Below are 26,003 nucleotides of genomic sequence, written 5' to 3'. Positions count from 1 at the left end.
TTATTAATCTTGGACTACACATACATAATCATATTTTTTCTCCTTTTGCGTCTTGCTTCATAAAAGACCACGCTTTATTTGCGCTTTTTACTTAAAACCCCAATGGACCTTAGAGGTTTTATCCGCTTTTCGCCTTTGATAACACTAGTGAAAAACTAATACTGCAGAAAGATAACTTTAAAACTTTTAGTGGATACACAATGACATGAATTTTAGGTAAGTGAGAGTCAACTCCTTAGACCGAGCCGGAACCCGTCCCTTCTATTATGAAAGAAGAAGACATTGTAGAGTTGAAAGTTAGGTGGGGGATCCCTGGTTACGTTGACATGCGACCGGCGATAGGGAACGACATAGTTCATTTCGACCGTCCTGGGTACTACGTGTTTTACGCCTACCCCTTTCTTATTGGATACACATTTCCTCTCCCTTTCCTGGTGGTAGATTTCTGTCGTTTTTACGAGGTATGCCCCGCCCAACTTTCGCCATACCTGTACAAGCTGTTCCTTATGTTGCTCAAGTTTGCGGAACTCGCCGGTCGTGAGATCACTTTGGATCACATGCTCAATATCTTCGCCCCTCAGCTTATCCGCGGCACGATGCTTCACATGCATCCTCGGGGGTCGAAGAGTCTGGTGGTGAAAATGGACGATGGGGCTAACCGTCGTTTCTACGAGAATTATTTCTATGTGCGGACTGAGCACATTGTGGCAGATACAACGGGGTTCCCTGAGAAGTGGAACTTTGCACGTAAGTTTCTTATGTTTTTAGTCGGAGATATATCCGACCATTTTCTGTTACAGTACTAAACCATGTTATGTCTCTGCAGCCGAGAAATTGCCTCCTCCATCTGTCGAAGGTATCCGCGAGTGGGTGAGCGCCATCCTTCCCCATACGGCGGGGGTTCGCACCTGATCGACCTTTTATGAAAAATTTGGACGCAGGCCCCTTACAGGTGAGATGTCGTTTCTGTTTGCTATTTTTTTTCTCTCTTTTCACTTAGTTTCGTATATGATGTTTGTCGATGCCAGGGAGAGTGCGGAGAGCGAGGGCTCCTCCATTGGCTTTTCGTCAGCCGGCATTGTCTGCTCGCCCTGTTGCAGCACCGGCCGCTCGGCCTTCGTCGAGGGTTGCTTCAGTCGAGTCGGCAGCTATGGTTATTCCTGCGGAGGCCACTTTTCAAACTGAGGTTCGGACTCGTGTTGCTCGTCCGACGGGTGAGTCTCCCCGTGCTGAGGAAGAAGAAGGGCCGTCTAAAAGGCGGCGAGTGGAATTCGAGGCAGCCCCTCCGACTGTGATTCACCTGGACGACTCACCCTCAATAGAATCTGCGGCGGGGGTTGACATTGCCCCGCCCGTAGAGATGGAGACAGCCGTCGTATCTGCCCCGTCGACGGAGATTCCCACTATTGTCGTTGATCAGCAACCTGCCACGACGGGGGGCCAGATTTTCGAGGCTGCCGTTGTGGTTTCGGATGTACCCTCATCCTTCGTACCTGGTCGTGCCTCCTCATCAGCTGCTGAAAGAGGAAAGGGCGTTGTTGTCGATGACTATGAATCCGAGTCAGACCTCGATCCTAACGATGTTAGGATGTTTGAGGAGGGTATTACCCATTCGGTGGTTCGTGCGGGAGGACCGGCCCGTATTCTTGAGATTTCTTCGGATGTTAATCTCCTGGGGGACACGGAGGATCTGGTGCCATAGTTCGACATTTTGTGTTCTGCTGCCGAGAACGAGGCTCTCCGGAACGTTCCAAATATCGATTTGATGAATGAGGTGGCCGCTATGGGCTTGAGAGTATGTTGCACTTTTCTTTTATACTTTTCTCATTTTTCTTGTTGATATGGCTTTAACTCGTCTTCTCGTCTTTCAGACGTACATGGTGGAAGTGGAGAGTATGTGCAGGACCGACATTCGGGCCAAGATTTTCATGAAGACGTTGGAAAAGTATCGGCGCTATCGCAACAAGTGCAGTGAGATGCACGAGCGACTGAGGGAGAATCCTGGTGCTCGATCCCTTGGCGAGGAATTGGAGAAAAGAGATCAACAGTTGATGGAGGCCAGTGTTCATGGTTCGGTTTGGATCGGTTTTTCCCTAAAAAGAAACCAAACCAAGTAAGTCGGTTTTTCAAATATTAGAACCAAACCAATTAAGTCGGTTTTCTCGATTCGGTTTATGTCGATTTTTCAGTTTTTTCGGTTATTTGCCGGTTTTTTCTCAAAATATAAGACATACACTACCAAACACATATTCTAGCGACCACATTTTCAATGTAACACTATCAAATCAATTGTCCTTTGAGAAATCTATTATTTAACAAGATATATTGATGATAATTGAATCAAATAGTGATGGATAACTTAAGGACTCAATTAAAAATATATTATTTTTAACACAAAATAGATTGTTACACTAAACAAAAGAAAACTACAAATCAAACTAGAATGCAAAGGTAAAGAACTATATTAAAAGTGCAAACTATTAACATTTACCATAAATTTTTTGAAACTTTGTATAAAAATATGCATATATGTAGGTGTAATAATAAATTTGATATAGCTACTCCTATAGTCGGCTCGGTTCGATTTTTTTTATTAAAACCAAAACCAAACCAAATTTGGACGGTTTTTAAAATTCCAAACCAAAAAGTATCGATTTTTTTGGTCGGTTTGGTTCGGTTTTTCAGGTTTTAATGAACACCCCTACGCAGGAACAGTGTGCTCGAAGAGCAACTTCGCGCGAAGGATGAAGAGCTCGAGGTGGGAAAAGGGAGTGTGACTATCTGCAGGGGAGACTGAGGTCAATGCTGGCCGAGATGGATCAGAATCTCATCAAGGTCGAGGCGATGAGTGCAGAGTGGATGGGAAAGATGGCAGAGTTGGAGAGAAAGGTCGCCGGGTTGGAGAGTATCGAGAGTGCCTGGTCTGCGGCTTCAGCAAGGGCGGCGGCCTTAGAGAACACTATATGCGTCCTCCAGTCCGAGCAGGAGTCGGAGAGAGCGACGGCAACGCTAATGGAGGCGAGGCTTGAGGAGCGCATTGATGAGATCGACCGGGAAACTTCGACCTTAGGTGATCGGGTCGCGGCTCTTGAGGCTGAAAAGGAGCGACTGTTGGCTCAGATTGAGTCTTCCTCTGCCACTGTTCCCCGCCGCTTACACGAGCGTTGGGTTCATGCTGAAGCTCAGCGAGATATATACAAGAGTCTGGGGGAGGCGGGCAATGTTACTGAGGCCGCATATGAAGAAGCACGAGCAAAGGTGCGAGAGGCTCGTGTCAACTGTGGTTATGACTCTGCGATTCCGGAGGCCGAGGATGATGAGGGTGAGCTTCTTGGATATGATGGCGATGATGGTGGCGGTGATGACGCCGAGTGAAATAATGTTGTCTTAGTTTGTTTTCTGTTTGCTTTTTTTTTATTCATCATAGGTTGTCGTTGTTCCTATCTTTTCTTTTTCTTCTTTTTTTTTTTAAATTGTTGGCTTGGGTTGTATGTAATCTGCGACCGTTAGCGCGGTGACTTTGTATAAAGAAGAAATTTTTCGTTGCTATCTACCTTATACTTTATCTTTGCTTTCGCTTTTCGTGATTTTGGTACGGGATAGATTCTTGTATGGCGAGTCACGGTCTTTCCTTCCCTTTTTGTTTTCTGACGGCACTTGGCCTTAGATGTATTTCGAACTTTTCTATTTGGCGATGGCTCGCAGCCCTAAAGAGTGTTATTTCGAACTTATCGAAATAGTAACCCGTCGTCGTTCGATCAAGGTCGAACTCTCTCTTCTTCTTTTTTTGGCGAAGGCCCTTGGCCTTAAAGGGTGTTATTTCGAACTTATCGAAATAGTAGCCCGTCGTCATTACATCGAGGTCGAACTCTTCTTTTTTTGGGGGGAAGGCCCTTGCCTTAAAGGGTGTTATTTCGAACTTATCGAAATAGTAGCCCGTCGTCGTTCGATCGAGGTCGAACTCTTCTTTTTGGCGAAGACCCTTGGCCTTAAAGGGTGTTATTTCGAACTTATAGAAATAGTAACCCGTCGTCGTTCCATCGAGGTCGAACTCTTCTTCTTTTTTTTTGGGTTGGGGGGGAGGCCCTTGGCCTTAAAGGGTATTATTTCGAACTTATCGAAATAGTAGTCTGTCGTCGTTCGATCGAGGTCGAACTCTTCTTTTGGCGAAGGCCCTTGGCCTTAAAGGGTGTTATTTCGAACTTATCGAAATAGTAGCCCGTCGTCGTTCGATCGAGATCGAACTCTTCTTTTTTTGGGGGGGGAGAAGGCCCTTGGCCTTAAAGGGTGTTATTTCGAACTTATCGAAATAGTAGCCCGTCATCAGTCCCAGCTTTTGGAGAGTCAGGCATCCTCCGAGGGAGTCCCGGTTTGCTTGATATTGTTTGTATCGGAGGGCTTAATGTCGAAGAGTATGAAACGTTGTTGTTTCGCTTTTATTTTGTGCCCATACTGGAGTTCCTTTGTCTGATTCCGGCCTGAAGATGTTATCAACGGGCGATATTTCGGTTGTCTTGTAGTAGTTTCTCATTCTTTGATTGAGATGTTTCTTTGCTCCGCGCGGCATTTGTGTTCCTGCTTGAGCAAAGAGCAGAAGGTGAGTTAAAATGATATTTTCCTTACCCCCATCCGATGGAACGGTGAATGAGAGCAGGTTTGTAACGTTGCTCGTTTTGTTTGGTATTTCGACGGTTGATGGGGCGAGGATTTCTAAATTTGGTGACTCTATTCAACTCTCTTTCCCCTTCCATGCTGCGACTTTGTCCTGCGTGGGTTGGGTTTTGCCTTAGCGCTCTTTCTGGCGGGTAATCGTGTTTCTTGTCTTTGATCTGGAAGAGACTAGGAAACTTCACTAAGATATCCCCACAGACGGCGCCAAAATGTTTGACTCAAAAGATATTGTGACCTTCTTGAACAAATCAATTAGAGAAAATGAAGGGATAAATCTTAGTTAGACATAATAAATTCCAGATCAATGAGCTAATTGGAAAAATAGTATATGAAATAAAATAGAGATAATCGATCTTATTGAAACTCTTCATTGTGGCTCCCATTAATCAATGGGAGAGGCAATTTTACACGTTTTCCTGGAGATTAATTCTTTCTCACGAAGATTACAAGGAGAGAATTTAGGAGAGAGGAGGAAAGGAGCCCCCCTCATCGAAGGTTTTCCCCTGCTATAACTCAAGGCACACTTGCAATTTACTTGGTATGACGCTCTCTCACACCAAGTATGCCTTGGTCGTCCTCTGGACATTGTTCCTTTTGACTCGACGGGTATCGAGAGTGCCGGATGTAGAGTAGGCCATGTCGTCTTTTGCTGCCTTATCGTTTGGGCGGGACGTTGGTCAGCTTGGCCGTGGCGGTCGGATTTTTACCAATACATGATTCTTATGATTCTTTATACAGAAGAATAATACTATCAGAATATCCTCAACATGAGAAATATTAAAGGTAGCTAAGATCCTCAAATATTCGGCAGGCTTATGAATGTTCAAGAAGGCGGTTCCTTATATTCATGTCATAATTATTTGAACTAGCAAAAAGAAAGGCCTCGTGATAGGCGCAAACTGCTTACCGCCGCTATAATCACAAGCAAAAAAAACACTCAGATACTAACAGCCAAAGACTGACCGTAAGTCCGTAACCCTGAGTAAATTAATGCAAAGCGTGTCTGCGTCAGCATTTATCGCTAGGTGTCATCCTAGAGATTTAGCACGTATCACGGTAATGCTTCTCGAATTTCTAGGGTTGCAGAGTTAATATATGATCTAATAATCGAGTCCCGTATTTTCAGCTGATTAGCTGGAAATGGAAAATTGGAAGAAGTAGAAATACTTCCCTATTTTACAATTGAACTTTGGAATCATTAAATTACCGGGTGATAGCTCCTTTGACTCGCTTCTTTTACTTTCTATTGAAAATCGTTTAAGTATACAACTCAACTTTGCTTTAAAATTTTTAAAAAATTAGACCCCCTACAATTTTGTACAATAGATATTTCCCTATTTTTTAAAATATTTTATTTATCCTGTATATTATCAGTTTTTTATTTTTATTTTTTAATATTATGATTTTTTAAATCTATATTAGGAACCTATCTATAGAATAAATAAATACCTACTTTTGGAATAAAAAAGAGCAAAAAATAAAAATGAAATATATAAGTTAAGATATTTAATAATGAAATAAATGTAAAAATAATTTATTCATATCAATAATTAATTTATTAATAGCAATTAAAATTCAAAAATCTATTTGCCCAACTTAGAATAAAAAAGAGAGAGAAATTTTGTAAGTGTATATTCAATGCTCTTAATACAAAAAAATAATTGCCACTTTAAATAAATTTTAAATTTTAATTCACAAAACATTTCATTAGTGATAAGTTATTAGGTAAGGATCTATCTTTTTAAATATGTGTTAGATATACACTAAATTATAAACGTCTAAAACATCTTCCCCGTCGCTCCTAGTATCATATATGTTTTGATATGAAATTTTAATTTGTTGGAATATAGGTATCCACCGTATATATGATCGTTAAAAATTGCCATAAATCCAACAGGCAGCAGAAGTATTATCATTCCGTAGTTTTTTATTTGCATCATTTTTACTCTACTTGTAGAGAATGAAACTATTTTATCCGTTTTAGTCTGTATCTAGGGGTGGGCATTCGGTCGGTTCGATTCGGTTTGAAGAAATTCGGTTTGATTTTCGGTTTTGTAAAAGTAGTAACCGAAACCGAACTAAAATAACTTCGGTTCAGTTCGATTTTTCTAATTTCGGTTCGATTTTCGATTTGAACATTATCATATTGGACTCCTTCTATGTAATAATACGACCGGTGAATTAGTTGATTTTTCCCAAAACTTCGAAATTGTTGGAAATATTGTGTTTATAGAAGAAAAAAAATAGACTAAACTTTGCATACTATTATGGATCATAAAATTCAAACATAGTGTAAATTACAACTCTGTGTAAAATTCTCCCGGTATCTATCATATATGCTATGGAAGTTTTAATAAAGTGAAAGTCTTTAAGATTGGAAAGTTGATGGACTTACTCAATTGGGTTGAGTCTTTGATAGATTGGACCTAATAGTATTAATTTAGAGAAATTTTCATAAAGCACTATCTTTTAGTAGTAATTAGTCATCTATAGATACCATTTGCTATATTACGGATTATAGATACCTTTTATGTGGTTATAAGATGTATTTAAGCTATTGTATTCATGAATACAGTAGCAAAAATAGGCGTGAATTAGGGAAGTCCAGCTAATCAGTTGTTGTATTCGACTGTATTCATGGAGTGAAACATGTGATTATAGCTGGACAGATTATTGTATTCGATTGTATTCACGGCGTGAAATAGGGGATTACACTGTTTTTAAAACGGAAAATGAATCAATTAACACAATAGACTCCTAATATAACTCAACAAACTCAATTATAACACACAAATTTTGTATTTTCAGTTATAAAAAAGATTCACAACCGAAAAATACCCCAGAAACATAGCAATCTTCAGAGAAATTATATAATACAACTGAATACATAAATTATATTAATTAAAAAAAACTTATGAATACATTCATGGCATATAGAGAGATAGTGAATACAATGAAATACATAGAATACGTCGGGATACATTGAAATACAATGAGAAAAAAAGACAGTGAATAAAATAAAATACATGCAATACAACGAGATACATTGAATTACAATGGAAAAAAAGACAATGAAATACATGAAAATACATTGAAATATATTAACAGGAAATCAAGTTGCTCAGCCCCAAACTCTATCGTCTTTGTTCAAGAACAAACCCTAATTTCCGGCGAATCTGCCGTTCACCGGAAGCCGGTAGTGAAAACGCGCCGCCTTCGTGGAAATTTCACTCTGAGTTGTTTGGCAATAAAAACTATATTCACATATTTCCAGTCACAAAAACAATCTTCGGTAGCATTGCATCTAGCACTCTTGTTTCGTCAAGTAAGCAAGGGAGGTCCATTCTCAGCAGCAGTTCGAGTATGTTCGTGACTATGGCTTCTTGACATTTGTAAATCTCGATTGAAACTGGTCCTTGACTTCGCATAAGGAGCGTCTCTCCCTGGATAAATTGGAAAAGCCATTTTAATGCAGAAACACATCCGGTGGAAGGAGGAGGAGATCGAAAATTTTAATGAGATGGGGGAAGAAAATGAGATATATCAAAGTAGAGAGAGAAAGAAAATAGTGTAACTGATTAGCGTATTTAGTGGCTTAGGGCTAGGAGGTAACCAAAATTAAATATTTTGCTATAAACCTTAAAAGGTATCTATAGAATATAACTTTTTTAAATGGTATTTATTTAAAATAAATAAGGTGTTAACCTTTGCTATAGGAGGTAAAAATTCCATTAATTTATTACCTATGGGCTTAGCCTATATATAACTTAAAGAACATATATGCTAATAATTTGGTTTTTCGGTTAACCGAACTAAAAAACTTAATAACCGAAAACCGAACCGAAAAACCGAAATTTTAAAATTTTAAACCGAATAATCGAAACCGAAATTAAAAAAAAATCGGTTCGGTCGGTTTATTCGGTTCCGACCGGAATATGCCCACCCCTATCTGTATCCATCCATGCTACGATAACTTTTATTGGAGAAATGCCTTATCACCCCCCCCCCTAAACTTGTCACGGATTATTAGTTACAACCTTAAACTATTTGTGGTCTTAATTACCCCTTTACCCCCCCCCCCAACTACGCCTTTTGAGAGATATTACCCCCTTGGATGCTGATATGGCAAATTGTTTGGGTGCACTCGCCTGCCACTTTGATTTTTCTATATATGTGGAATTTTTTTGAAAAAAAAATGTTTTTACCTTTTTAAGTATGTTACCTTTTTATATAATTTTTTTCGAATACAATTTATAATAAAACTTAGATAGAACTACATTATTTAGGCTAAAAAAATTTATTTGGCTAAAAATAATAAAGTTTTAGTTAATCTTTTTTTGAATTTGACCTGAAAATAAAGATTTATACAATTAAAATAAATAGTCAAGGCATTTAAACAGTTGTAAAAATACATAGTTTGAAATTAATTATTTTGGCTATAATTTTTTATATAGCTCCAAATTATGGTGCTCTAAAAATATACTTTTTACATATTTTAACTGAAAAAGTAAAAATACACAGTTGAAATAAATAGTCATTGCATCAAAAGAAGAAATAAAGAGAGTGAACAATTGCAAGAAATAACTTATTATTTCTAACATACTTATTGCTCTAAAAAAACTGATTGCAGAAATGCAGGGTAAGGCTGCGTACGATAGACCCTTGTGGTCCGGCCCTTCTCCGGACCCCGCGCATAGCAGGAGTTTAGTGCACCGAGCTGCCCTTTTTTATTGCTCTAAAGATGTATCCATAGAGTAAATTATTTTTTTGCAATTGTACACTGTTTGTTTCTTCTTTTGATACAATGACTATTTATTTTAACTGTGTATTTTTACCTTTTCAGGTAAAATCTATAAAAAAAAAAAAAAAATTTAGAGCACCATAATTTAGAGCTATATAAAAAATTATAACCAAAATAATTAATTTCAAACTATGTATTTTTATAACTTTTTAAATGAATTGACTATTTATTTCAATTGTATAAATCTTTATTTTCAGGTCAAATTCAAAAAAGATTAACTAAAACTTTATTATTTTTAGCCAAATAAAAAAATCAGCCTAAATAATGTAGTTCTATCCAAGTTTTATTATAAATTGTATTCGAAAAAAATATCTAAAAAAGTAACATACTTAAAAAGGTAAAAATATATTTTATTTTTCAAAAAATGCCACATATACAGAAAAATCTACGTGGCAGGCGAGTGCACCCACACAATTTACCACATCAGCGTCCAGGGGGTAATGGCTCTCAAAAGGCCTAGTTGAGGGGGGTAATTAAGACCACGAATAATTTAAGGCTGTAACTAATAATCCATGACAACTGAACATAAAACTTTGTCTCTGATTCAAAATGTGTATCCAGTGTATGAAGCTGTGGTTTCAACTGAACACATAGCTTTCGCTTATACTTTGTATTTTGGCCAAAAAAATTATTAAATATGTACAAATAATAAAATTTGAACTTATTAAATTAGATGAGATGGAATAGAATTGCGAATTTGAACCCATAAAATTCTGGATCCGCCTCTGTCTGAGACTCTGTATTGCTCCATGTCAATTAAGAAACTAGATTGCTCGTATGGTGAAAATGTGCTTAGATCCTCGCAACATCAAGCTTTGGTATACTAAGTTGCCATGTATATAGTTTGGTAGAAGGTAGTTAAGGACACATGATATAGTGGATGTGCACAAAAGCTGAACAACATTGTTATTAAAAAAAATTGCGACATCAAATTGTAGAGATATAAATTGTAGTTGAGGCATCTTGTACATGGTGTGTATTTAATGTGTATACTTCTAGATATATCTATTAGTTAGTTATCTAGTTAGCATAATAATGACTTTGTATATATTAGTTACACATTGTATTTTGGAAACATAATTGAAGAAATACAGATTACACTTTTCTCTCTTTACGATTTATCATTTTCCACTATGTGTTCTCTCTCTTTCTCTCACTAGACCTTGCCTCCATTTCCATGGCAGATCTAGGTTAGTTTTGACATGGTATCAGAGCAGGTCCACTTCGATGGGAATCTGAAGCTTCTAGCTACTCTCGATTTCTCTAAATTCAGTCTCTTTCTTCGATTTTCATCATTTCCCTAAATTTCTGACCAATGACGAATTCAACTAGGATGACGAGTGATTCTCCCCAAAATTGGAGTCGGAACGTCACATGCAAGCACTCAATTGCTTGATTGCGATGAGCCGTTGTTTGTTCATCCTTCAGACATGCCGAGAGTTGCATTGGTTCCTCAATTGTTGATCAAAACAGTAGAGTCACTCTATGAAAATGTCACTTTTGGTGAAGAACAAAATAGGTTTCATCGATGAAACTTTTACTAGAGAGAGATATGGAGCAGATGCATTCAGATTGTGTAAGCACGTAATTTTTGACCAGCGCAACTTTTAAAAGTAATATTTTTAAAATGTTTACTTATTTTTTTTATTTTTGATAGGATTTAGCCTATTTTTCACTTTTAATCTAATAGTAGAACAGAAAATTCGAAAACACAAAATATAGTTTCACTTTATTTTTTTACCTCATTACATATCTTTTTCAAAGGATATTAGTATTTTTGGTAGTAATATTATTTTAATTACTGCGATGATTTAATCTAATCCTATTTTTATTTTTAGTATGATATTTGAAAAATACCAAAAACAGTTTTGTTTTAAGGTTAGTTTTATTTTAATATTTATATCTACTTAAGTAGGGCTAATTAATATTTTGATAGTATTTTATCTTTATTTTTTATTTAATAATCAAGAGTTGATGTAGAGTGGATAGATTTTTGGTTAATTAAGCCCATTTTAAGCACAAATATGGCCATAAAGGCCCAAAGTGGACGGCCCATTTCCTTAGCCTATAACCCCATCAGACCTAATTAAACCCTAAAAAAGAACCCCTAATTCCTCAACCTCTTTAACCCTAGGAACCGTAAGACAAGAGAGGGGTTCCCTAACCCTAAAAAACCCTTGCTCTTCACCCCTAACCAAGCAGCAGCCGTCGCCACCAGCCTAAAACCAGCCGGAAAATCGCCGGCCACCACCTCCCTTCACCAAAAATCAGCCATCCAACCCTAACCCTAAAAGAAGAAAGAGCAGCCACCTCAAATCTTCTGCCGCCACCCCCAACTGATCTCTTCTTGAAACCAAACGCCGCCACCACCCTTTTCCACGATCAACCACCAAAAGTCGTCACCCACTACCTCCCTTGCCGGAATTGATCACCGACGAGTGACACTGCCGCCAGCAGTAGATCCAAAGGACCAACGACCCCTCCTAGTTCCCTCATCTCTCTCATTAACAGACACACACATACAAGAACAAAAAAAATGAACAGACAAAAAATGAGTGTGGAGATAAATTCCGGACAAATTTGGATAGAAGAGAAAAGGGGTTCTTCAATTACTGATTCGGTTTTTGCTTCTTAAAATACCAAAAATCCAACAAAAAATAGGCTTCAATCGTCTTCTTTCTGATTTCAATTTCCGTTTTGTTATGGAACTTGTTTGAGTTTCGTTGGTCCGAGTTCACTGAGGTGAGGTTGTTCGAAGTCAGTTCATTGTTCTTGTTCGAGCTTTCCGGGGCCGATTCAGGTTTCCGTCCGCGGTCCATTGCATTTTCGAGTTCAAAATAGTGCAACAATCAATTTTCAGCTATATAAAGGTCCATTTCTTATGCCTATTTTATTTCATCTCATTATACTAGTTGATGAATTGTGTTAATTGTTTATGGTTTTCCACCCTTTGTTTAGTTGATTTAGTTGCTGGATCAGTTCATTACTTTGAGTTCATGATAAAATTGGATGAATATTTTGAGTTATTAGGTAGATAATTGAAATGAAAAAAATGGATATTGTTCACTGTTGAAAGATTCAGTGGGTCGCTGGGGTGAAAATTTTGAATTAAATGAAATGAATCAAATTAACTGAAAGACAAGAACAATTGATGGCCTCGTTGTTGTTGTTTCACTGCCATTAAATTTATTTTATTTAATTAAGAATCGCTAGTAGCATGTTTAGGCCGACCACACTTGGGTAGGTAGTCTTAGAATTTCTCCTATTTGTTTGCTTTTGGTTTCGAGGTGAGAGGTCGCCCCTTTAGTTAACTTATTCAGGGGAATGCCCCGTAGACTTTGTGTATATTTTTACCCGAGGAATGCCCCGCAGTACATGTAAATGAAGGCCAGAGATTGGGTGATGTTAAGAAGCGTAGAACAGAACTTTAATATTTCATTTTTATTTTTATCTCTTTTTTAGGTGGGGACGACCTCGAGCCTCTTTTGTGTTCATTTTCCTTTTCTGTGATTTTTCCTTAATTTGAATATTTCTAAAAGCTAATTTGATCAAGTGTGCAACCGTACTAGTTACGGGACTCGGGGAATGCCTAACACTTTCTCTCCGAGTCAAATGAACCCCCTTATCTAGAATCTCTGGTGCAATCAGTTTTAGAGTCAAATGTTTTTGAAGGAAAATTCTTATTTTTGGCGACTCCGCTGGGGAGTTATAGGTTCAAGCTTAGACTTGATTTTGTTGGCTTTTAGGATATTTAGTTGAGGCGTTTGTTTTCTTTATTTGCTTTGTTTGTCTTATTTCTTGTTTTGTTGGTTATTTGTTTATCGTTTTTCTTTATGTGTTTACCGCTTTATAACTGTCATCATTTGCATAACCATGGGTCTTCTTTCTGTGACAAGTCTTTCGGAGTACGTTTGAGCGTACACGACCTTTTTGTGAGTCACCCGTGTCTTTAGGGGGTGGCGTGGGAGCGTGGAGTGGGCGGACAGCTAGAGCATCCGCCATCGACCACGTGCCGCCCCAAATTGCCTTGTCTAGTGAACCCCTAACTTAGGTCAGCCTTTAGGTCATGCTTATCTGCATCATATCATTTAAACCTAGCAGGGCTCGGTCCTAGGCACTGTATCCCTTTGTAGGAGGCCTATCCAAATTACGTCAAAGTGGGCTCGTGGCCCAAAAAGATATTTAATTATCCCTATGTGTTACATGTTGCATTCTTTAAGAGTAAAAGGTCATTTGACGAACCAATGTTAGTTGGGTACGAATGAGAAGAAAAGAGGGTGAAGTACAAAAATGAAGCAAGTAGGGCCCACTCACATTTTTCTTTCATAGTTTTTCCCAAAAAAATTTAAAAAAGAGAAAAAAAAATCCAAAAAGAATTTACATTTTTCATCACTTTTCAAAAAGACAAAAATATAGTTTTTCCAAATTAGTTGCATTTTTTTCAAAGCTTTCTCCATGTCCAATCCTCCCGAACTACGCATACCTGATTCTCGTCTTTTGGGGCGGGATACGTAGGCAGCCCATATAGGGTCCGGTCTTCATCCTCTTCCTAGTGAATTTTAAGTTCTTGGCTTTGGGGGGCGTAGCCAAATCTTGCGTGCCTAGCCACTTTTGGTCACATCGGCCGTTTTGCAAAATAGGGCTATTTTCACAAACTGGCTTGTTTAATTGTGTCTGGAGAGTCTTGAATCCACAATTAGGTGTCTCTTTACTTTAAGGCCCGTCCTGGTCGAATTTGCATGTCTAGCCGCTTTTGGTCACATCGGTCGTTCTTGCAAAATGGGATCATTTTCGCAAAAGTAGTTCAGTGACTCATGTATTAGAGTCCTAAGTCCACAACAAGGCGTCCTCTCTGTTTAAGGTCCATTTTGTTGAGTTTGCACTTCTAGCCATTTTTTGGCCGCATAGGCCATTTCTACAAAATAGGTCATTTCTGCAAAGTAATTTTTTCATGTCTTAGGTCACCTTTGTTGAGTTTGCACTTCTAGCCACCTTTTGGGAATGTAGGTCATTTTGTAAAAATATCCTTAATAATGTCTTGCATGTGTCCAATAGGAAGTGTTATTGTCTCACATAGTGTTCTAAGTTTTTAACTCTATTTGGTCTTATTTTTCTCATACAGGTATGGATCCATTTGCTAGAGCTTGAGCATGACAGACGCCCCAGGACCATCTAGTCAGGACCATTGCATTCATGAGTTGCTTCAGGATACTTTTATGTTTTGAGTCTGTCATTCATGTTGTCTTTTATTTTCTAGTCTTGTACAGTAGTATCAAGTCTTTTTGATGGTGCCAGAGTCTGTCATAGTCTAGTTGAGTTCGTCGAGTCTTTCGTTATCGTATTTCCTATTTTGTATGTGAAAACCAAAAAAAAAATGAAAAATCCAAAAAGATTTTTGTTTTAGTTTTTTTTCCATAACTCTTCCGGAACTACGCTTGGTCTGATCATGTGGAACATGATACGTAGGCAACCTACATAGGGTTCAACCAAATCATTTTTAAAATTAAAAGAAAAAAAAAAGATGATGAAGTTGTGGGATGTGAAAAATGAGAGAAAACTGCGGGACAAAAGAAAATAGTGATTATTAGAAAGAAAAGAGAGGAAGAAAAATGAGCAAGCCAAGAAGTGCTAGAAAAGAAAAAAGAAGAAGAAGTTTGAAATGAACAAAATTGAGATGATGTCAAACGACCTTGTGACCCTCGAAGTCATTCTAGAACCGTTAATTGTTGCTAGGTGCGGTGCACTTAATGTGGTATTTCTATCTGATAAATGCCCTAACGCTAACATGTTGGCTTTGTGTTGCTCCTCTTTGATACTTTCATTGTTATCATAACAGAAGGTGGTTAGTTTGTGGCATTCTGGTGAGTCATCCGTACAACACAAGGTCAAAGAGCAAGGTAGTCATGGCTAGCAAAGACTTGGACACAGGTGTTGTTGATCCGTCTAAGGAGATTGTTGAATCAGAATCTGAGTTGAAAGAAGAGGTCCTAAGGTTGAAAAGACATATGGCCGAAATATACCAAGCCTGGATTAGTGGGTGTCCTCCGCCATTATTTTCCACTTACTACTCTGAAAGCCTCGTTATCATTCCACCACTGTCACAAATCCAGATTCTCACTGCTGCTAATATCTCCCCACAACCTTTTCACACTTCACCCCCCAAAACCACCTCATATCCCGCTCCTTTGACCACTCATATTTTTGTAGCTCCTTCACCAGCTACTCTTCCTCGTTCCTCTAGCGAGACTGTGTTCAAAGTCCCCGATGCCCAACACTATGCTCCAGAATCAATTTTCAAGGTCTCGGATCCATACTTTTACGCTCCTCATTTTGAGCCTCCCGGTGAAACTGCAAAGCCTGCTAAGAAAGAAAAGTGATATGAGATATCAAGAAAGCTGAAAGGTATAGAACAATCCTTAAAGAACATGCAAGGGATGGGAAATAACATGTCTCACAACGACTTGTGTATGTTTCAGGATATTCATCTGCCTACCGGGTTTAAAATGCCAAAGTTTAACTTATATGATGGGCGTGGAGATCCAGTAGCCCATCTGAGGGGTTATTGCAGTGAAATGAGAAGAGTTTGCGGGAAAGATGAATTGTTGATGGCGTATTTCAGTGAGAGTTTGAGTGGGGAAGTGATAAGTAGGGATTTTAACGAGTTTCATGCTCCTTCTTGCCTATGCTTTGATTATAAATTGTTACAAAATAATCCTAAAAGGCTCATAAGTTGTGCTTGATTGCAGGTTTGATCGACAAAGTGACGAAATGTCAAAGATCGGCTCAAAGGAGTGAAACATGCTCAAATATCAAAGACAAAGTAAACTGAGGGCAAACAAGTCTAGTGCGAACCGCACAAAGTCGAATGCGACCGCACTAGGTGATTCAGAGAGATGGAAAAACCAGGCTTCAGGCAACGCGGCTGCAGTTCACATTGCGTAGATCGCGGTGAAGGTTCCGCGACAGCACTATCTTTTTGTGCGGTCCGCGGAAGAGGGATTTAGAGAGATGGAAAATGCCAAAGTTCAAGCCATGCGGTCCGCGGTTATGATTGTGCGGACCGCACCAGCTGCCTCTGCGGCCGCAGTCCATTCTACGCAGTCCGCAAAGCCCAAGTTCAGAGAGCCCAGAATTGAAGTCCAAGAGCCTAACGCGGCTGCAGTCCATTTTATGTGGCCTGCACTGATCCCGCAGGGGTATTTTTGTCCAGTTTTTCCAACCTAGTATAAATAGAACATTTTGCCATTTTTAGGTCATCTGTTATATCCAGAACTTAGCTGCGCTCGTGGGAACCTCATTAGTAGCCATTTTTGGCATCTTAGCTTCAAAGTAACGATAGATTCTTGTATTTTAATTTAGCATTTAATTAATATGCCTTGTTCTTCATCTATTTCTTTATTTTCTTCTTCTTCAAGCATGAGTAGCTAAACCCATTAGCTAGGGTTGTGGCTCAACCCTAGTGTGGGTAATTGATGGGTGTTGCCATCTAGGGTTAGATTGTGTTTGCTATTTGGGTTAATTTTATGTTTTAATCTACGAATTGGTGGTTGCAAACACTGATTTGAGCTTTGTGGACTTGACTCTTCTTGAGAAAAAAAGCCTAAGTCTTCAAAATTGACCTAACAAGGAATTGGGATGGACTCATGAGAAATGTAAATCCCAATTAACGGGTTAAACCTCGAGAGAGTAATCACCCTACTTGAACCCTAGTTGCTTGATCTAATTTGCCTACCCATTTAGTCTCGAGAGAGTCAATCGGGCAAAATCACTCTCTCTACCGAGAGGTGTGAGAGTGGATAAAATTGTGCAACGGTTATAGCATAAGCCCCAATTATGTCAATCGAACCTTAGTAACATCTACCCGTCAATTAGCCACCTAGGTAATGTCACGACCCTAATGCCCTTCTTCCCATTAGATACAACTTAGCAATTATCTCGTAGCATAATCTAGTTTCAATTAATAGTAGTTTATAATCGAAAGCCCAAAAATGTATGGAAGTGACATTTGGAGTAAATACACGATGCTAAGCTAGATAGATACATCGACTCCACTACTAGCTCCCTGAGAAATTCGATCCCGACCCTCATATCGGGTAAAAGCTATTGTGACATGCTCTTCCTAATTTGAGGTAGCGTTGAGTTGGCAGCGATTACCTTTTGGCGCCGTTGTCGGGGAACTTACGGTGTTGACTATCTGTTTAGTTAGTTTTGTGTTTTGCTTCTCTTTCCTTCTTGTTTACTAATTTTGTTTGTGTCGATCATGTCAGGTACAAATGGCTCTCAATGCTAATGACCCTATTGGAAATGTGATTGCGGAGGAGGTAGATGATGTTGAACAAGATGAGGTGCCTCTTGTACCTCAAGGACACCGTAGAGGCCGCAATGCCAATGTTAATCCAAATGACAATATTCTAGACCCTCCTCCGCCACCTCCAAGAGTGGCTCCTAGAGTATTACCGAACCAAGGCTATGCAAGTGCTATTGTCCCATCCCGAGCAATTTTCATATAACTAATGTGATGTTGACCTTACTTGAACAACGTGGGTACTTCACTAGCGCTGCAAATCAAAATGCCTACAAACATCTCAAGGGGTTCGTAGATACATGTTAGGGGAGCAAGCATACGAATGTGTCTGAGGATGCGCTGAGATTGAGACTTTTCCCGTTCTTACTTCGGGGGAAGGCATTAGACTGGCTCGAGAGACTCCCCAACCATTCCATCACAACTTGGGATGAGTTGGCGGATAAGTTTATTGCCAAATTCTTCTCTCATAGTCATATAGCGGCACTTCGAGATAAAATATTAGCCTTCAAGAAAGAACCCATGGAACCTTTGCATGAGATTTGGGAGTGTTATAGAATAATAGTGAAAGAATGCCCCAACAATGATATGACCGAGGCTATGATCCAACAAACTTTCTATCGGGGCATTAACACCACAAACCAATGCATAGTGAACCAAATTGCCGGGGGCAATTTTATGAAGCTGTCATATAATGAGGCATGTGATGTACTTGATGAGATGGCAGACACTTCTTCGGCATGGCAAAGTAGAGCGAATGTGCCCCAAGGTGACCCCACGGTCATCCATTTGCACAAGGAAATGCATGATCACGGTCAAGCTATTGCCGAGCTTACTACTACTATGAACCAATTGGCGAAGGCGCAGTTGCAACAAGTCCAAAATCCTCGCCAAATCAATGCCATGGAAGGTGTTAATATGCTTAAGAGAAGGCAAAGAGGGCAACAATCTCAAGGGAATTTTGAACAATATGACGACAATGATGGTGGTTGTTCAAATGAGTGTTATGATGACCAAAGTGAAGAGGTACAATATATTAACAACTATCAAGGGAATAGAGGCAACTTTTCAAATCAACAATGGCGACCCCAAGGAAATTGGGGCAATCAACAACAAGGCGGAGGTAATTGGAACAACAACAACCAACAACAAGGTGATGGCAATTGGAACAACAACAATCAAAACAACAATTGGGGTAATCAAGGTAACAACCAAGGAAATTGGAATGGGAACAACAATAATTGGAGAAACAACAACAATCAAGGCGGGTGGAACAACAATCAAGGTGGGAACCAAGGCAACCGGGGGCAAGGCTTTCAAAGGCCCCCCATGTACCAACAACCGAACAATCCACCCCCTTTTCCTTCTCAAGGTCCGAGTTCTTCCGGGAGTGATATGGGGATAATTGAAAGTATGTTCGAACAAATGATGAAAAAGAACCAAGATTCCGATGCGCAATTGGCTTCTCATAATACATCTATCCGGAACTTGGAGGTGCAACTAGGTCAAATTTCTCAAGCTTTGAATACTCGCCCCAAGGGTGCTCTACCAAGTGACATGGTAGTGAACCCGAAGGGTGGGAATAACAACCATGTGATGGCGGTTACAACTAGAAGCGGGAGAGGCGGTGATATTAATGCATCGAGAGAAAAGCAAGTTGTGGAGGATGATGTTGAGTTGCGTGATGATGATGTACCTTTGATTGTTGAAGATGTGGTTGAAAAGAATGTGAACAATGATGTGCGGATTGATATTGATGAGGCTGAGGTAGAGACTCAAGATGCTGTAAACCCGTCTAGGGAACACGTGATTGACATGCCCGAGCCGGTTGTGCCAAAAGCAAAGGCCCTCTTGCCTAGGCAACCTCCTCCCTATCCTCAAAGTCTATCAAAGCAACGGAATGATAATCAATTCAAGAAGTTTATTGATATGATGAAGAGTTTGTCTATAAATGTGCCTTTGGTGGAGGCTCTTGAACAAATGCCGGGATATGCCAAGTTCATGAAGGATCTAGTTACAAAGAAGAGGTCAATGGATTGTGAGACGATAAAGATGACTCATCAAGTGAGTGCTATAGTGAATTCGATGGCACCAAAGCTTGAAGACCCCGGAGCCTTTACTATACCTTGTACGATTAGAAGTGCGGATTTTGCCAAAGCTTTATGTGACTTGGGAGCTAGTATCAATTTAATGTTGTACTCGGTTTTCAAGACTTTAGGGATTGGGAAACCTAGACCAACTTCAATGAGACTTCAAATGGCGGACCAATCAATGAAGCGACCCTTGGGAATTATTGATGATGTACTTGTCCGGGTGGACAAATTCAAATTGCCGGCCGACTTTGTCATTTTGGATTGTGAGGTAGACTATGAGGTTCCGATTATATTGGGTAGACCTTTCCTTGCTACAGGGAAGGCATTGGTTGATGTTGAAGAGGGTGAGCTCACTTTTCGAGTGGGTGATGAGAAAGTCGTCTTCCATGTTTGAAAATCCATGAAGCAACCCAATAGTACCGAGGTGTGTTCATTTGTGGACCTTGTCACAGCTGTGATTAAAGATGATACAAGTGCTATGATCAACGTGGAGGACCCTCTTGAGGCCGTGCATTTGAACATGGATGCCAATGATGATGCTAGTAGGGTGGAATGTGTCAATGCCCTACATGGGATGTGTTCTTATTCTTATGAGCCGAGGAAGCTATCTTTGGATCTTGAAAGCCGGAAAACTCCACCAACAAAGCCATCAATTGAGGAGCCACCGGTGTTGGAGTTGGTGCCACTTCCTCCACACCTCAGGTATGAATTCTTGGGTTCAAATTCTACTTTACCAGTTATTCTTTCTTCTTGCCTTACTAACATGCAGGTTGATGCCACTTTGGCGGTGCTTCAAAAGCGAAAAAGGGCAATTGGATGGACTCTAGCTGACATTCGGGGAATAAGCCCCGCATCTTGCATGCACAAAATCATCCTGGAGGAGGATGCAAAGCCTTCATTGGAGCATCAAAGAAGATTAAATGAGGCGATGCAAGAAGTGGTGAAGAAAGAGGTTATCAAGTGGTTAGACGCCGGTGTGGTTTATCCTATTTTTTGACAGTTCTTGGACTTCTCCGGTGCAATGTGTGCCGAAGAAAGGTGGTATGACTGTGGTGACCAATGATAACAATGAACTCATTCCTACTCACACGGTCACCGGGTGGATAGTATGTATGGATTACCGGAAGCTAAACAAGGTGACCCGAAAAGATTATTTCCCATTGCCATTCCTTGACCAAATGCTAGATCGTTTTGCGGGGCGTGCTTTCTATTGCTTTTTGGATGGTTACTCGGGGTACAATCAAATTTTAATTGCCCCGGAGGACCAAGAGAAGACAACTTTTGCATGTCCTTATGGCACATTCGCTTTCTCTCGAATGCCGTTCGAATTGTGTAATGCTCCGGCGACCTTCCAACGTTGCATGATGGCTATTTTCACCGAAATGGTGGAAGATATCTTGGAGGTTTTCATGGATAATTTTAGCGTGGTTGGGGATTCTTTTGATGAGTGTCTGAAAAATTTGGATAGAGTATTGGCGTGGTGTGAAGACACAAACCTTGTTCTCAATTGGGAAAAATACCATTTCATGGTAGAAGAGGGTATAGTGTTGGGTCACAAATCTCGAAGTGAGGAATTGAGGTGGATAAAGCCAAGATAGAGGTGATTTTGAGGCTTCCTCCCCTACTTCTATCAAAGGGGTGAGGAGTTTCTTTGGGCACGCAGGTTTTTACCGGAGGTTCATAAAGGATTTTTCTAAAGTGGTACACCCTTTGTGCAAGTTGTTAGAGAAAGATGCGAAGTTCTTGTTCGATGAGAGTTGTATGCAAGCATTCGAGCTTCTTAAGCTCAAGTTGACTTCTGCCCGCATCGTTACTGCACCAAATTGGAGCTTGCCTTTCGAGCTCATGTGCGATGCTAGTGACGTTGCGGTTTGGGCTGTTTGGGCCAAAGGATCAACAAGATGTTTCATCCGGTGTACTACGCAAGCAAGACCATGAATGAGGCTCAAAGTAACTACACAGTCATCGAGAAAGAGTTGTTGGATATTGTATTTGCTATGGAAAAATTCCGACCTTACCTTATGGGGGCCAAAGTTATAGTGCACACCGATCATGCCGCCCTTAGGTATTTGATGACCAAGAAAGACTCCAAGGCGAGATTGATGAGATGGGTGTTACTTCTTTAAGAGTTTGATCTAGAAATTGTTGACCGGAAAGGTAGTGAGAATCAAGTGGCAGACCACTTGTTCCGTTTGGAGAAGGAGGGGAGGCCTTGTGACGACCTTGAGATAAATGATTCATTTCCTGACGAGCAACTCCTTGCGGTGTCAATGAATGGAATGCCATGGTTTGTCGATGTTGCCAATTTTCTCGTTACCCAAATAATCCCGTGTGAGCTCTCTTCTAACCAAAGGAAGAAGCTCAAGCGGGATAGCTTTGATTTTTATTGGGACGAGCCATATTTGTTCAAGATTTGCATAGATGGTGTGATTCGTCGATGTGTCCCGGAGGAGGAACAATTGAGTATTTTGGAGGCTTGCCATTCCTCTCCCTATGGTGTCCATCATGGTGGGGCGAGGACGACTTCTAAAGTGCTTAGTTGTGGATTCTATTGGCCGACCTTGTTCAAAGATGCATGCGATTTTGTCAAGAGATGTGACGAATGCCAAAGAGCGGGCGTAATTTCAAAAAGGGATGAGATGCCTCTCAATACGATTCTAGAAGTGGATATCTTTGATGTTTGAGGCATCGATTTCATGGGTCCATTTGTTAGCTCTTGTGGGAACACTTACATTCTCATGGCGGTTGATTATGTCTCGAAATGGGTTGAAGTCGTGGCTTTGCCTAACAATGAAGCCCGAAGTGTTGTGGCATTTCTTAAAAAGAGCATTTTCACAAGGTTTGGCACTCATCGTGTGATTATCAGTGATGGGGGGTCTCACTTTTGCAACAAGGCTTTCGACACGTTGCTTTCCAAGTACGATGTCAATCATAAGGTCTCTACCCCAATCATCCTCAAGCTAGTGGTCAAGTGGAAGTCTCCAACAGAGAAATTAAGAGCATCTTGTCAAAAACTGTCAATGCTAATAGGACAGATTGGTCGAAAAAGTTGGATGACGCTCTATGGGCTTATCGAACGGCTTACAAAACTCCAATTGGTATGTCTCCGTATCGGTTGATGTTTGGGAAAGCTTTCCATCTTCTGGTTGAGTTAGAGCACAAGGCCATATGGGCTTTGAGGAAGTTGAATTTGGAATGGGATGTCGCGGCAAATCTTCGATTTGAACAACTTAATGAGCTCGATGAGTTTAGATTCCATGCCTACTCCAGTTCTTCCTTGTACAAGGACAAAATGAAGTACCTTCATGACAAATATACTCGGGGTAAGGAATTCAAAGTTGGAGATTTGGTTCTCTTGTTCAATTCCCGGTTATGTCTATTTCCGGGTAAGCTCAAGTCAAAGTGGAATGGGCCATTTGAAGTTGTGTTCGTGACCCCATTTGGTGCTCTTGATCTAAGGAACAAAAACGATGAAGTTTTCAGAGTTAATGGGCACCAGGTCAAGCATTATCTTGGGAAATTTGATAACAGTCACGTGGTAGCACTTCTTCATCTAAAGTAATGTGATGGTAACATGCATCGTGCCGCGACGTTAAATCAGACGCTTCTTGGGAGGCAACCCATGTCATTTTTTTTCTTGTTTTCTTTGATTTTCTTTGTAGTGAAGGATTGATTTTTGAGCTAATTGGTTGTGAGATGTTGTAGGGATTGTGTTGATACAGTGCAAAACATTTTGGAAAAATTGAACAGTCTCTGAAGTTTCCAGTGCGGCCGCATTGCACTTTGTGCGGTCCGCACTGGTGAAGGCTAAATGGGATACTCTCTGAAGTTTGCCACCGCGGCCGCATAGCATTTTGTGAGGACCGCGGTGGACCTCCGCGGCTGCGGTCTGTTTTGTGCGGACCGCGGAGGTTGCCTTCTCAGACTTATTCTGAACAAACCCAGCGTGGTCCGCTGTCCGTTTTGTGCGACCGCACTGGTAGGTGAGGCTGGGTCCCACGTGTTTGTCTATAAATAGACCTCAGGAGTCACCGGTTACATTGACTCTCAGAGACTTAAAATCAACTGTTCATCATCTCTTTTCACGTAAATCCCTGCTTAGATTGATTACCTGCATTCCATTGTCATATCTGGTAACATTTCATCCATTTTTCTTTGTTTAATTTTATAATTTCATGTTATTTTCATGTTCATTAGCATGTAGCTTCTTCTTCTTCCCGTATTTCTTCAGTTTTTAGGTGAGTTAGTTTAACTGTTAATTTCTGTGTGCTTTGTGAGTGTAATGAAATGGGTAATTGAGTAGGGACATTAATTAGATAAAAACTTGAACTAATTGCAAGATTTGAGAACCCTAACTCAGTGCTTTGACTTGGCACCCTCCGCGGACCGCGATTATCTTTGTGCAGTCCGCGGTGCTGTGATGTGGACCGCAGTCATCTTTGTGCGGTCTGCGGTGCTGTAATGCGGTCCGCAGTAACACTTTGTGCGGACTATGGTGAGGATCTTTCAGGAAATTGACCTCTTTCCTAGCGCGACCGCGGTTCATTTATGCAGTCCACGCTGGCCCACCGCGGCCGCAACACCACTTTGTCTGGTCCGCGGTGGTCAGATTCAGAGGGTGGGTATTCTGAACCCCACCCCTGTGCGGACCGCAGTTGCTTTTGTGTGGTCCACGGTGGCCCTAGTGCGGCCGCACTACTTTTTGTGTGGTCCGCACTGGACTACACTGCAACTGTGTCTGCAACTATCTACTTCTGTTCTGCAATTCATTTTCCACATCTGTTTCACTGTCTGTGTTGTTACTAACAAAGCTAGATGTTTGTGCTTGCAGACAATGGTCAAACAAAGAGGCAAAGGCTCGAAACAACCTGGCCGAGGTGTTTCCTTCCAGGGAGGGAAGCAAAGGATGGTAAAACTCACTCCCCAGGCTAGAAAAAACATCAAGGACAAGAGGAAGGCCATAAAAGCGGCTGACAGAGCCATTGACAACTCGGGGAGTGAGTACGAGCCCTCCTGGGAGATCTCTTCAGACTCAGTCCCACTATACATCCCGTATCCGGAGAGGGCCATACATAAAGACACTCCTCCCTCTTCCCCCGATGCCCAAGCTCCAAAGCATATACCTTCTGAGTCGTCTAAGGGCTCAGCAGCCGGCAGTGGCGAGTACTCCACCTCCCCCACAGCTTCAGTATCCGGGGAGAGTGCAGGCGAAGGTGATGAGGGAGATGAGGAGGTACCTGGGGGTGGTGTGCCTTAGGTTGGGGGTGTTGACTGAACTAGAAATCCCGCTATTTAGGAAGATAGATTCGTCAGCCAAGTGGCGTTCCACAAGTTTAGGGAATGTTGACCGTCACAAAAGTTGATTCTTGTTAGGAGTTTTACTGACAGAGACCTGCTACCCCTAAACCCCAATGTTCATAGACAGTTTCGAGATCGAATGGGTTGGGAGCATTTTCGGGATGATTATGTGAAGGATAATGAGCACATGGTCAAGGAGTTCTATAACAATGTGGCCCACATCTTGAAGGGCACTAAAGTGACCAAAGTGCGAAACAAAAATGTGTATTTACCGGGAAGGCACTAAATGAATACCTGGGGTTCAATGAAGAATATGAGTCCCTTTACAATGAAACGTTGGCAATGGGCGAGGAGGTTCGTCCGTGGTTAGCTTCATACCTGGCAATCCCGAGTACTGTTCCAGAGTGGGTGCAAGCAGGGGCCAAAATACTTCGGATAGGGGGTGATTGACTTTTGTGTGCAGTCGGCTTGACCCCACTACCCATGATCAGACTATTCCACTTGCCCGGGCTGTTCTTGTTGCATCTATTATGGCGGGATACCCTATCAACATGGGCAATGTGATGTCCCGCATCATTTCTGCAGTGGAGGTTGATCATGACCGGAACTACCCTTTTCCAAACACCCTCACTATGTATTTTCGGGACCTGGCGGTGGAGAAGAGACCTTTTGACATCAAGGTCAAACCTGTGGCTCAATTTTGTGGTACAGTTTAAAGGGCCAGACAAACCCAATGACAAGAATTACAAGCCGCCTACCTCTGCCCCAACTGGCCAGTCTGAAGAGCCGGTTGTGGTAGAGCCCTCCACTGAGCCTATCTCTACTGAGCCTGCCTCCA

General features: G+C 40.8%; 2 protein-coding genes across 2 annotated transcripts; both read left to right on the top strand.

Moving 5' to 3' along the window:
- Nucleotides 1-641: 641 nt before the first annotated feature.
- On the top strand, nucleotides 642-3,375 carry LOC138876183 (uncharacterized). Its single transcript, XM_070155087.1, has 5 exons — nucleotides 642-747; nucleotides 827-856; nucleotides 1,029-1,693; nucleotides 1,872-2,075; nucleotides 2,788-3,375. The coding sequence occupies exons 1-5, from the start codon at nucleotides 642-644 to the stop codon at nucleotides 3,373-3,375; spliced, it is 1,593 nt and encodes a 530-aa protein (XP_070011188.1).
- Nucleotides 3,376-19,589: 16,214 nt separating this feature from the next.
- On the top strand, nucleotides 19,590-20,261 carry LOC138876182 (uncharacterized). The gene has a single exon (XM_070155086.1). It carries the CDS (start codon nucleotides 19,590-19,592, stop codon nucleotides 20,259-20,261), a length of 672 nt encoding a protein of 223 aa, XP_070011187.1.
- The last annotated feature ends 5,742 nt before the right edge of the window (nucleotides 20,262-26,003 follow it).

The sequence above is a fragment of the Nicotiana sylvestris genome, chromosome 8, assembly GCF_000393655.2.
Source record: "Nicotiana sylvestris chromosome 8, ASM39365v2, whole genome shotgun sequence".
In the NCBI taxonomy this organism is placed as follows: Eukaryota; Viridiplantae; Streptophyta; class Magnoliopsida; order Solanales; family Solanaceae; genus Nicotiana; species Nicotiana sylvestris.
Note: the sequence above shows the minus strand (reverse complement) of the source record. Positions and strands in the feature narration are given on the sequence as shown.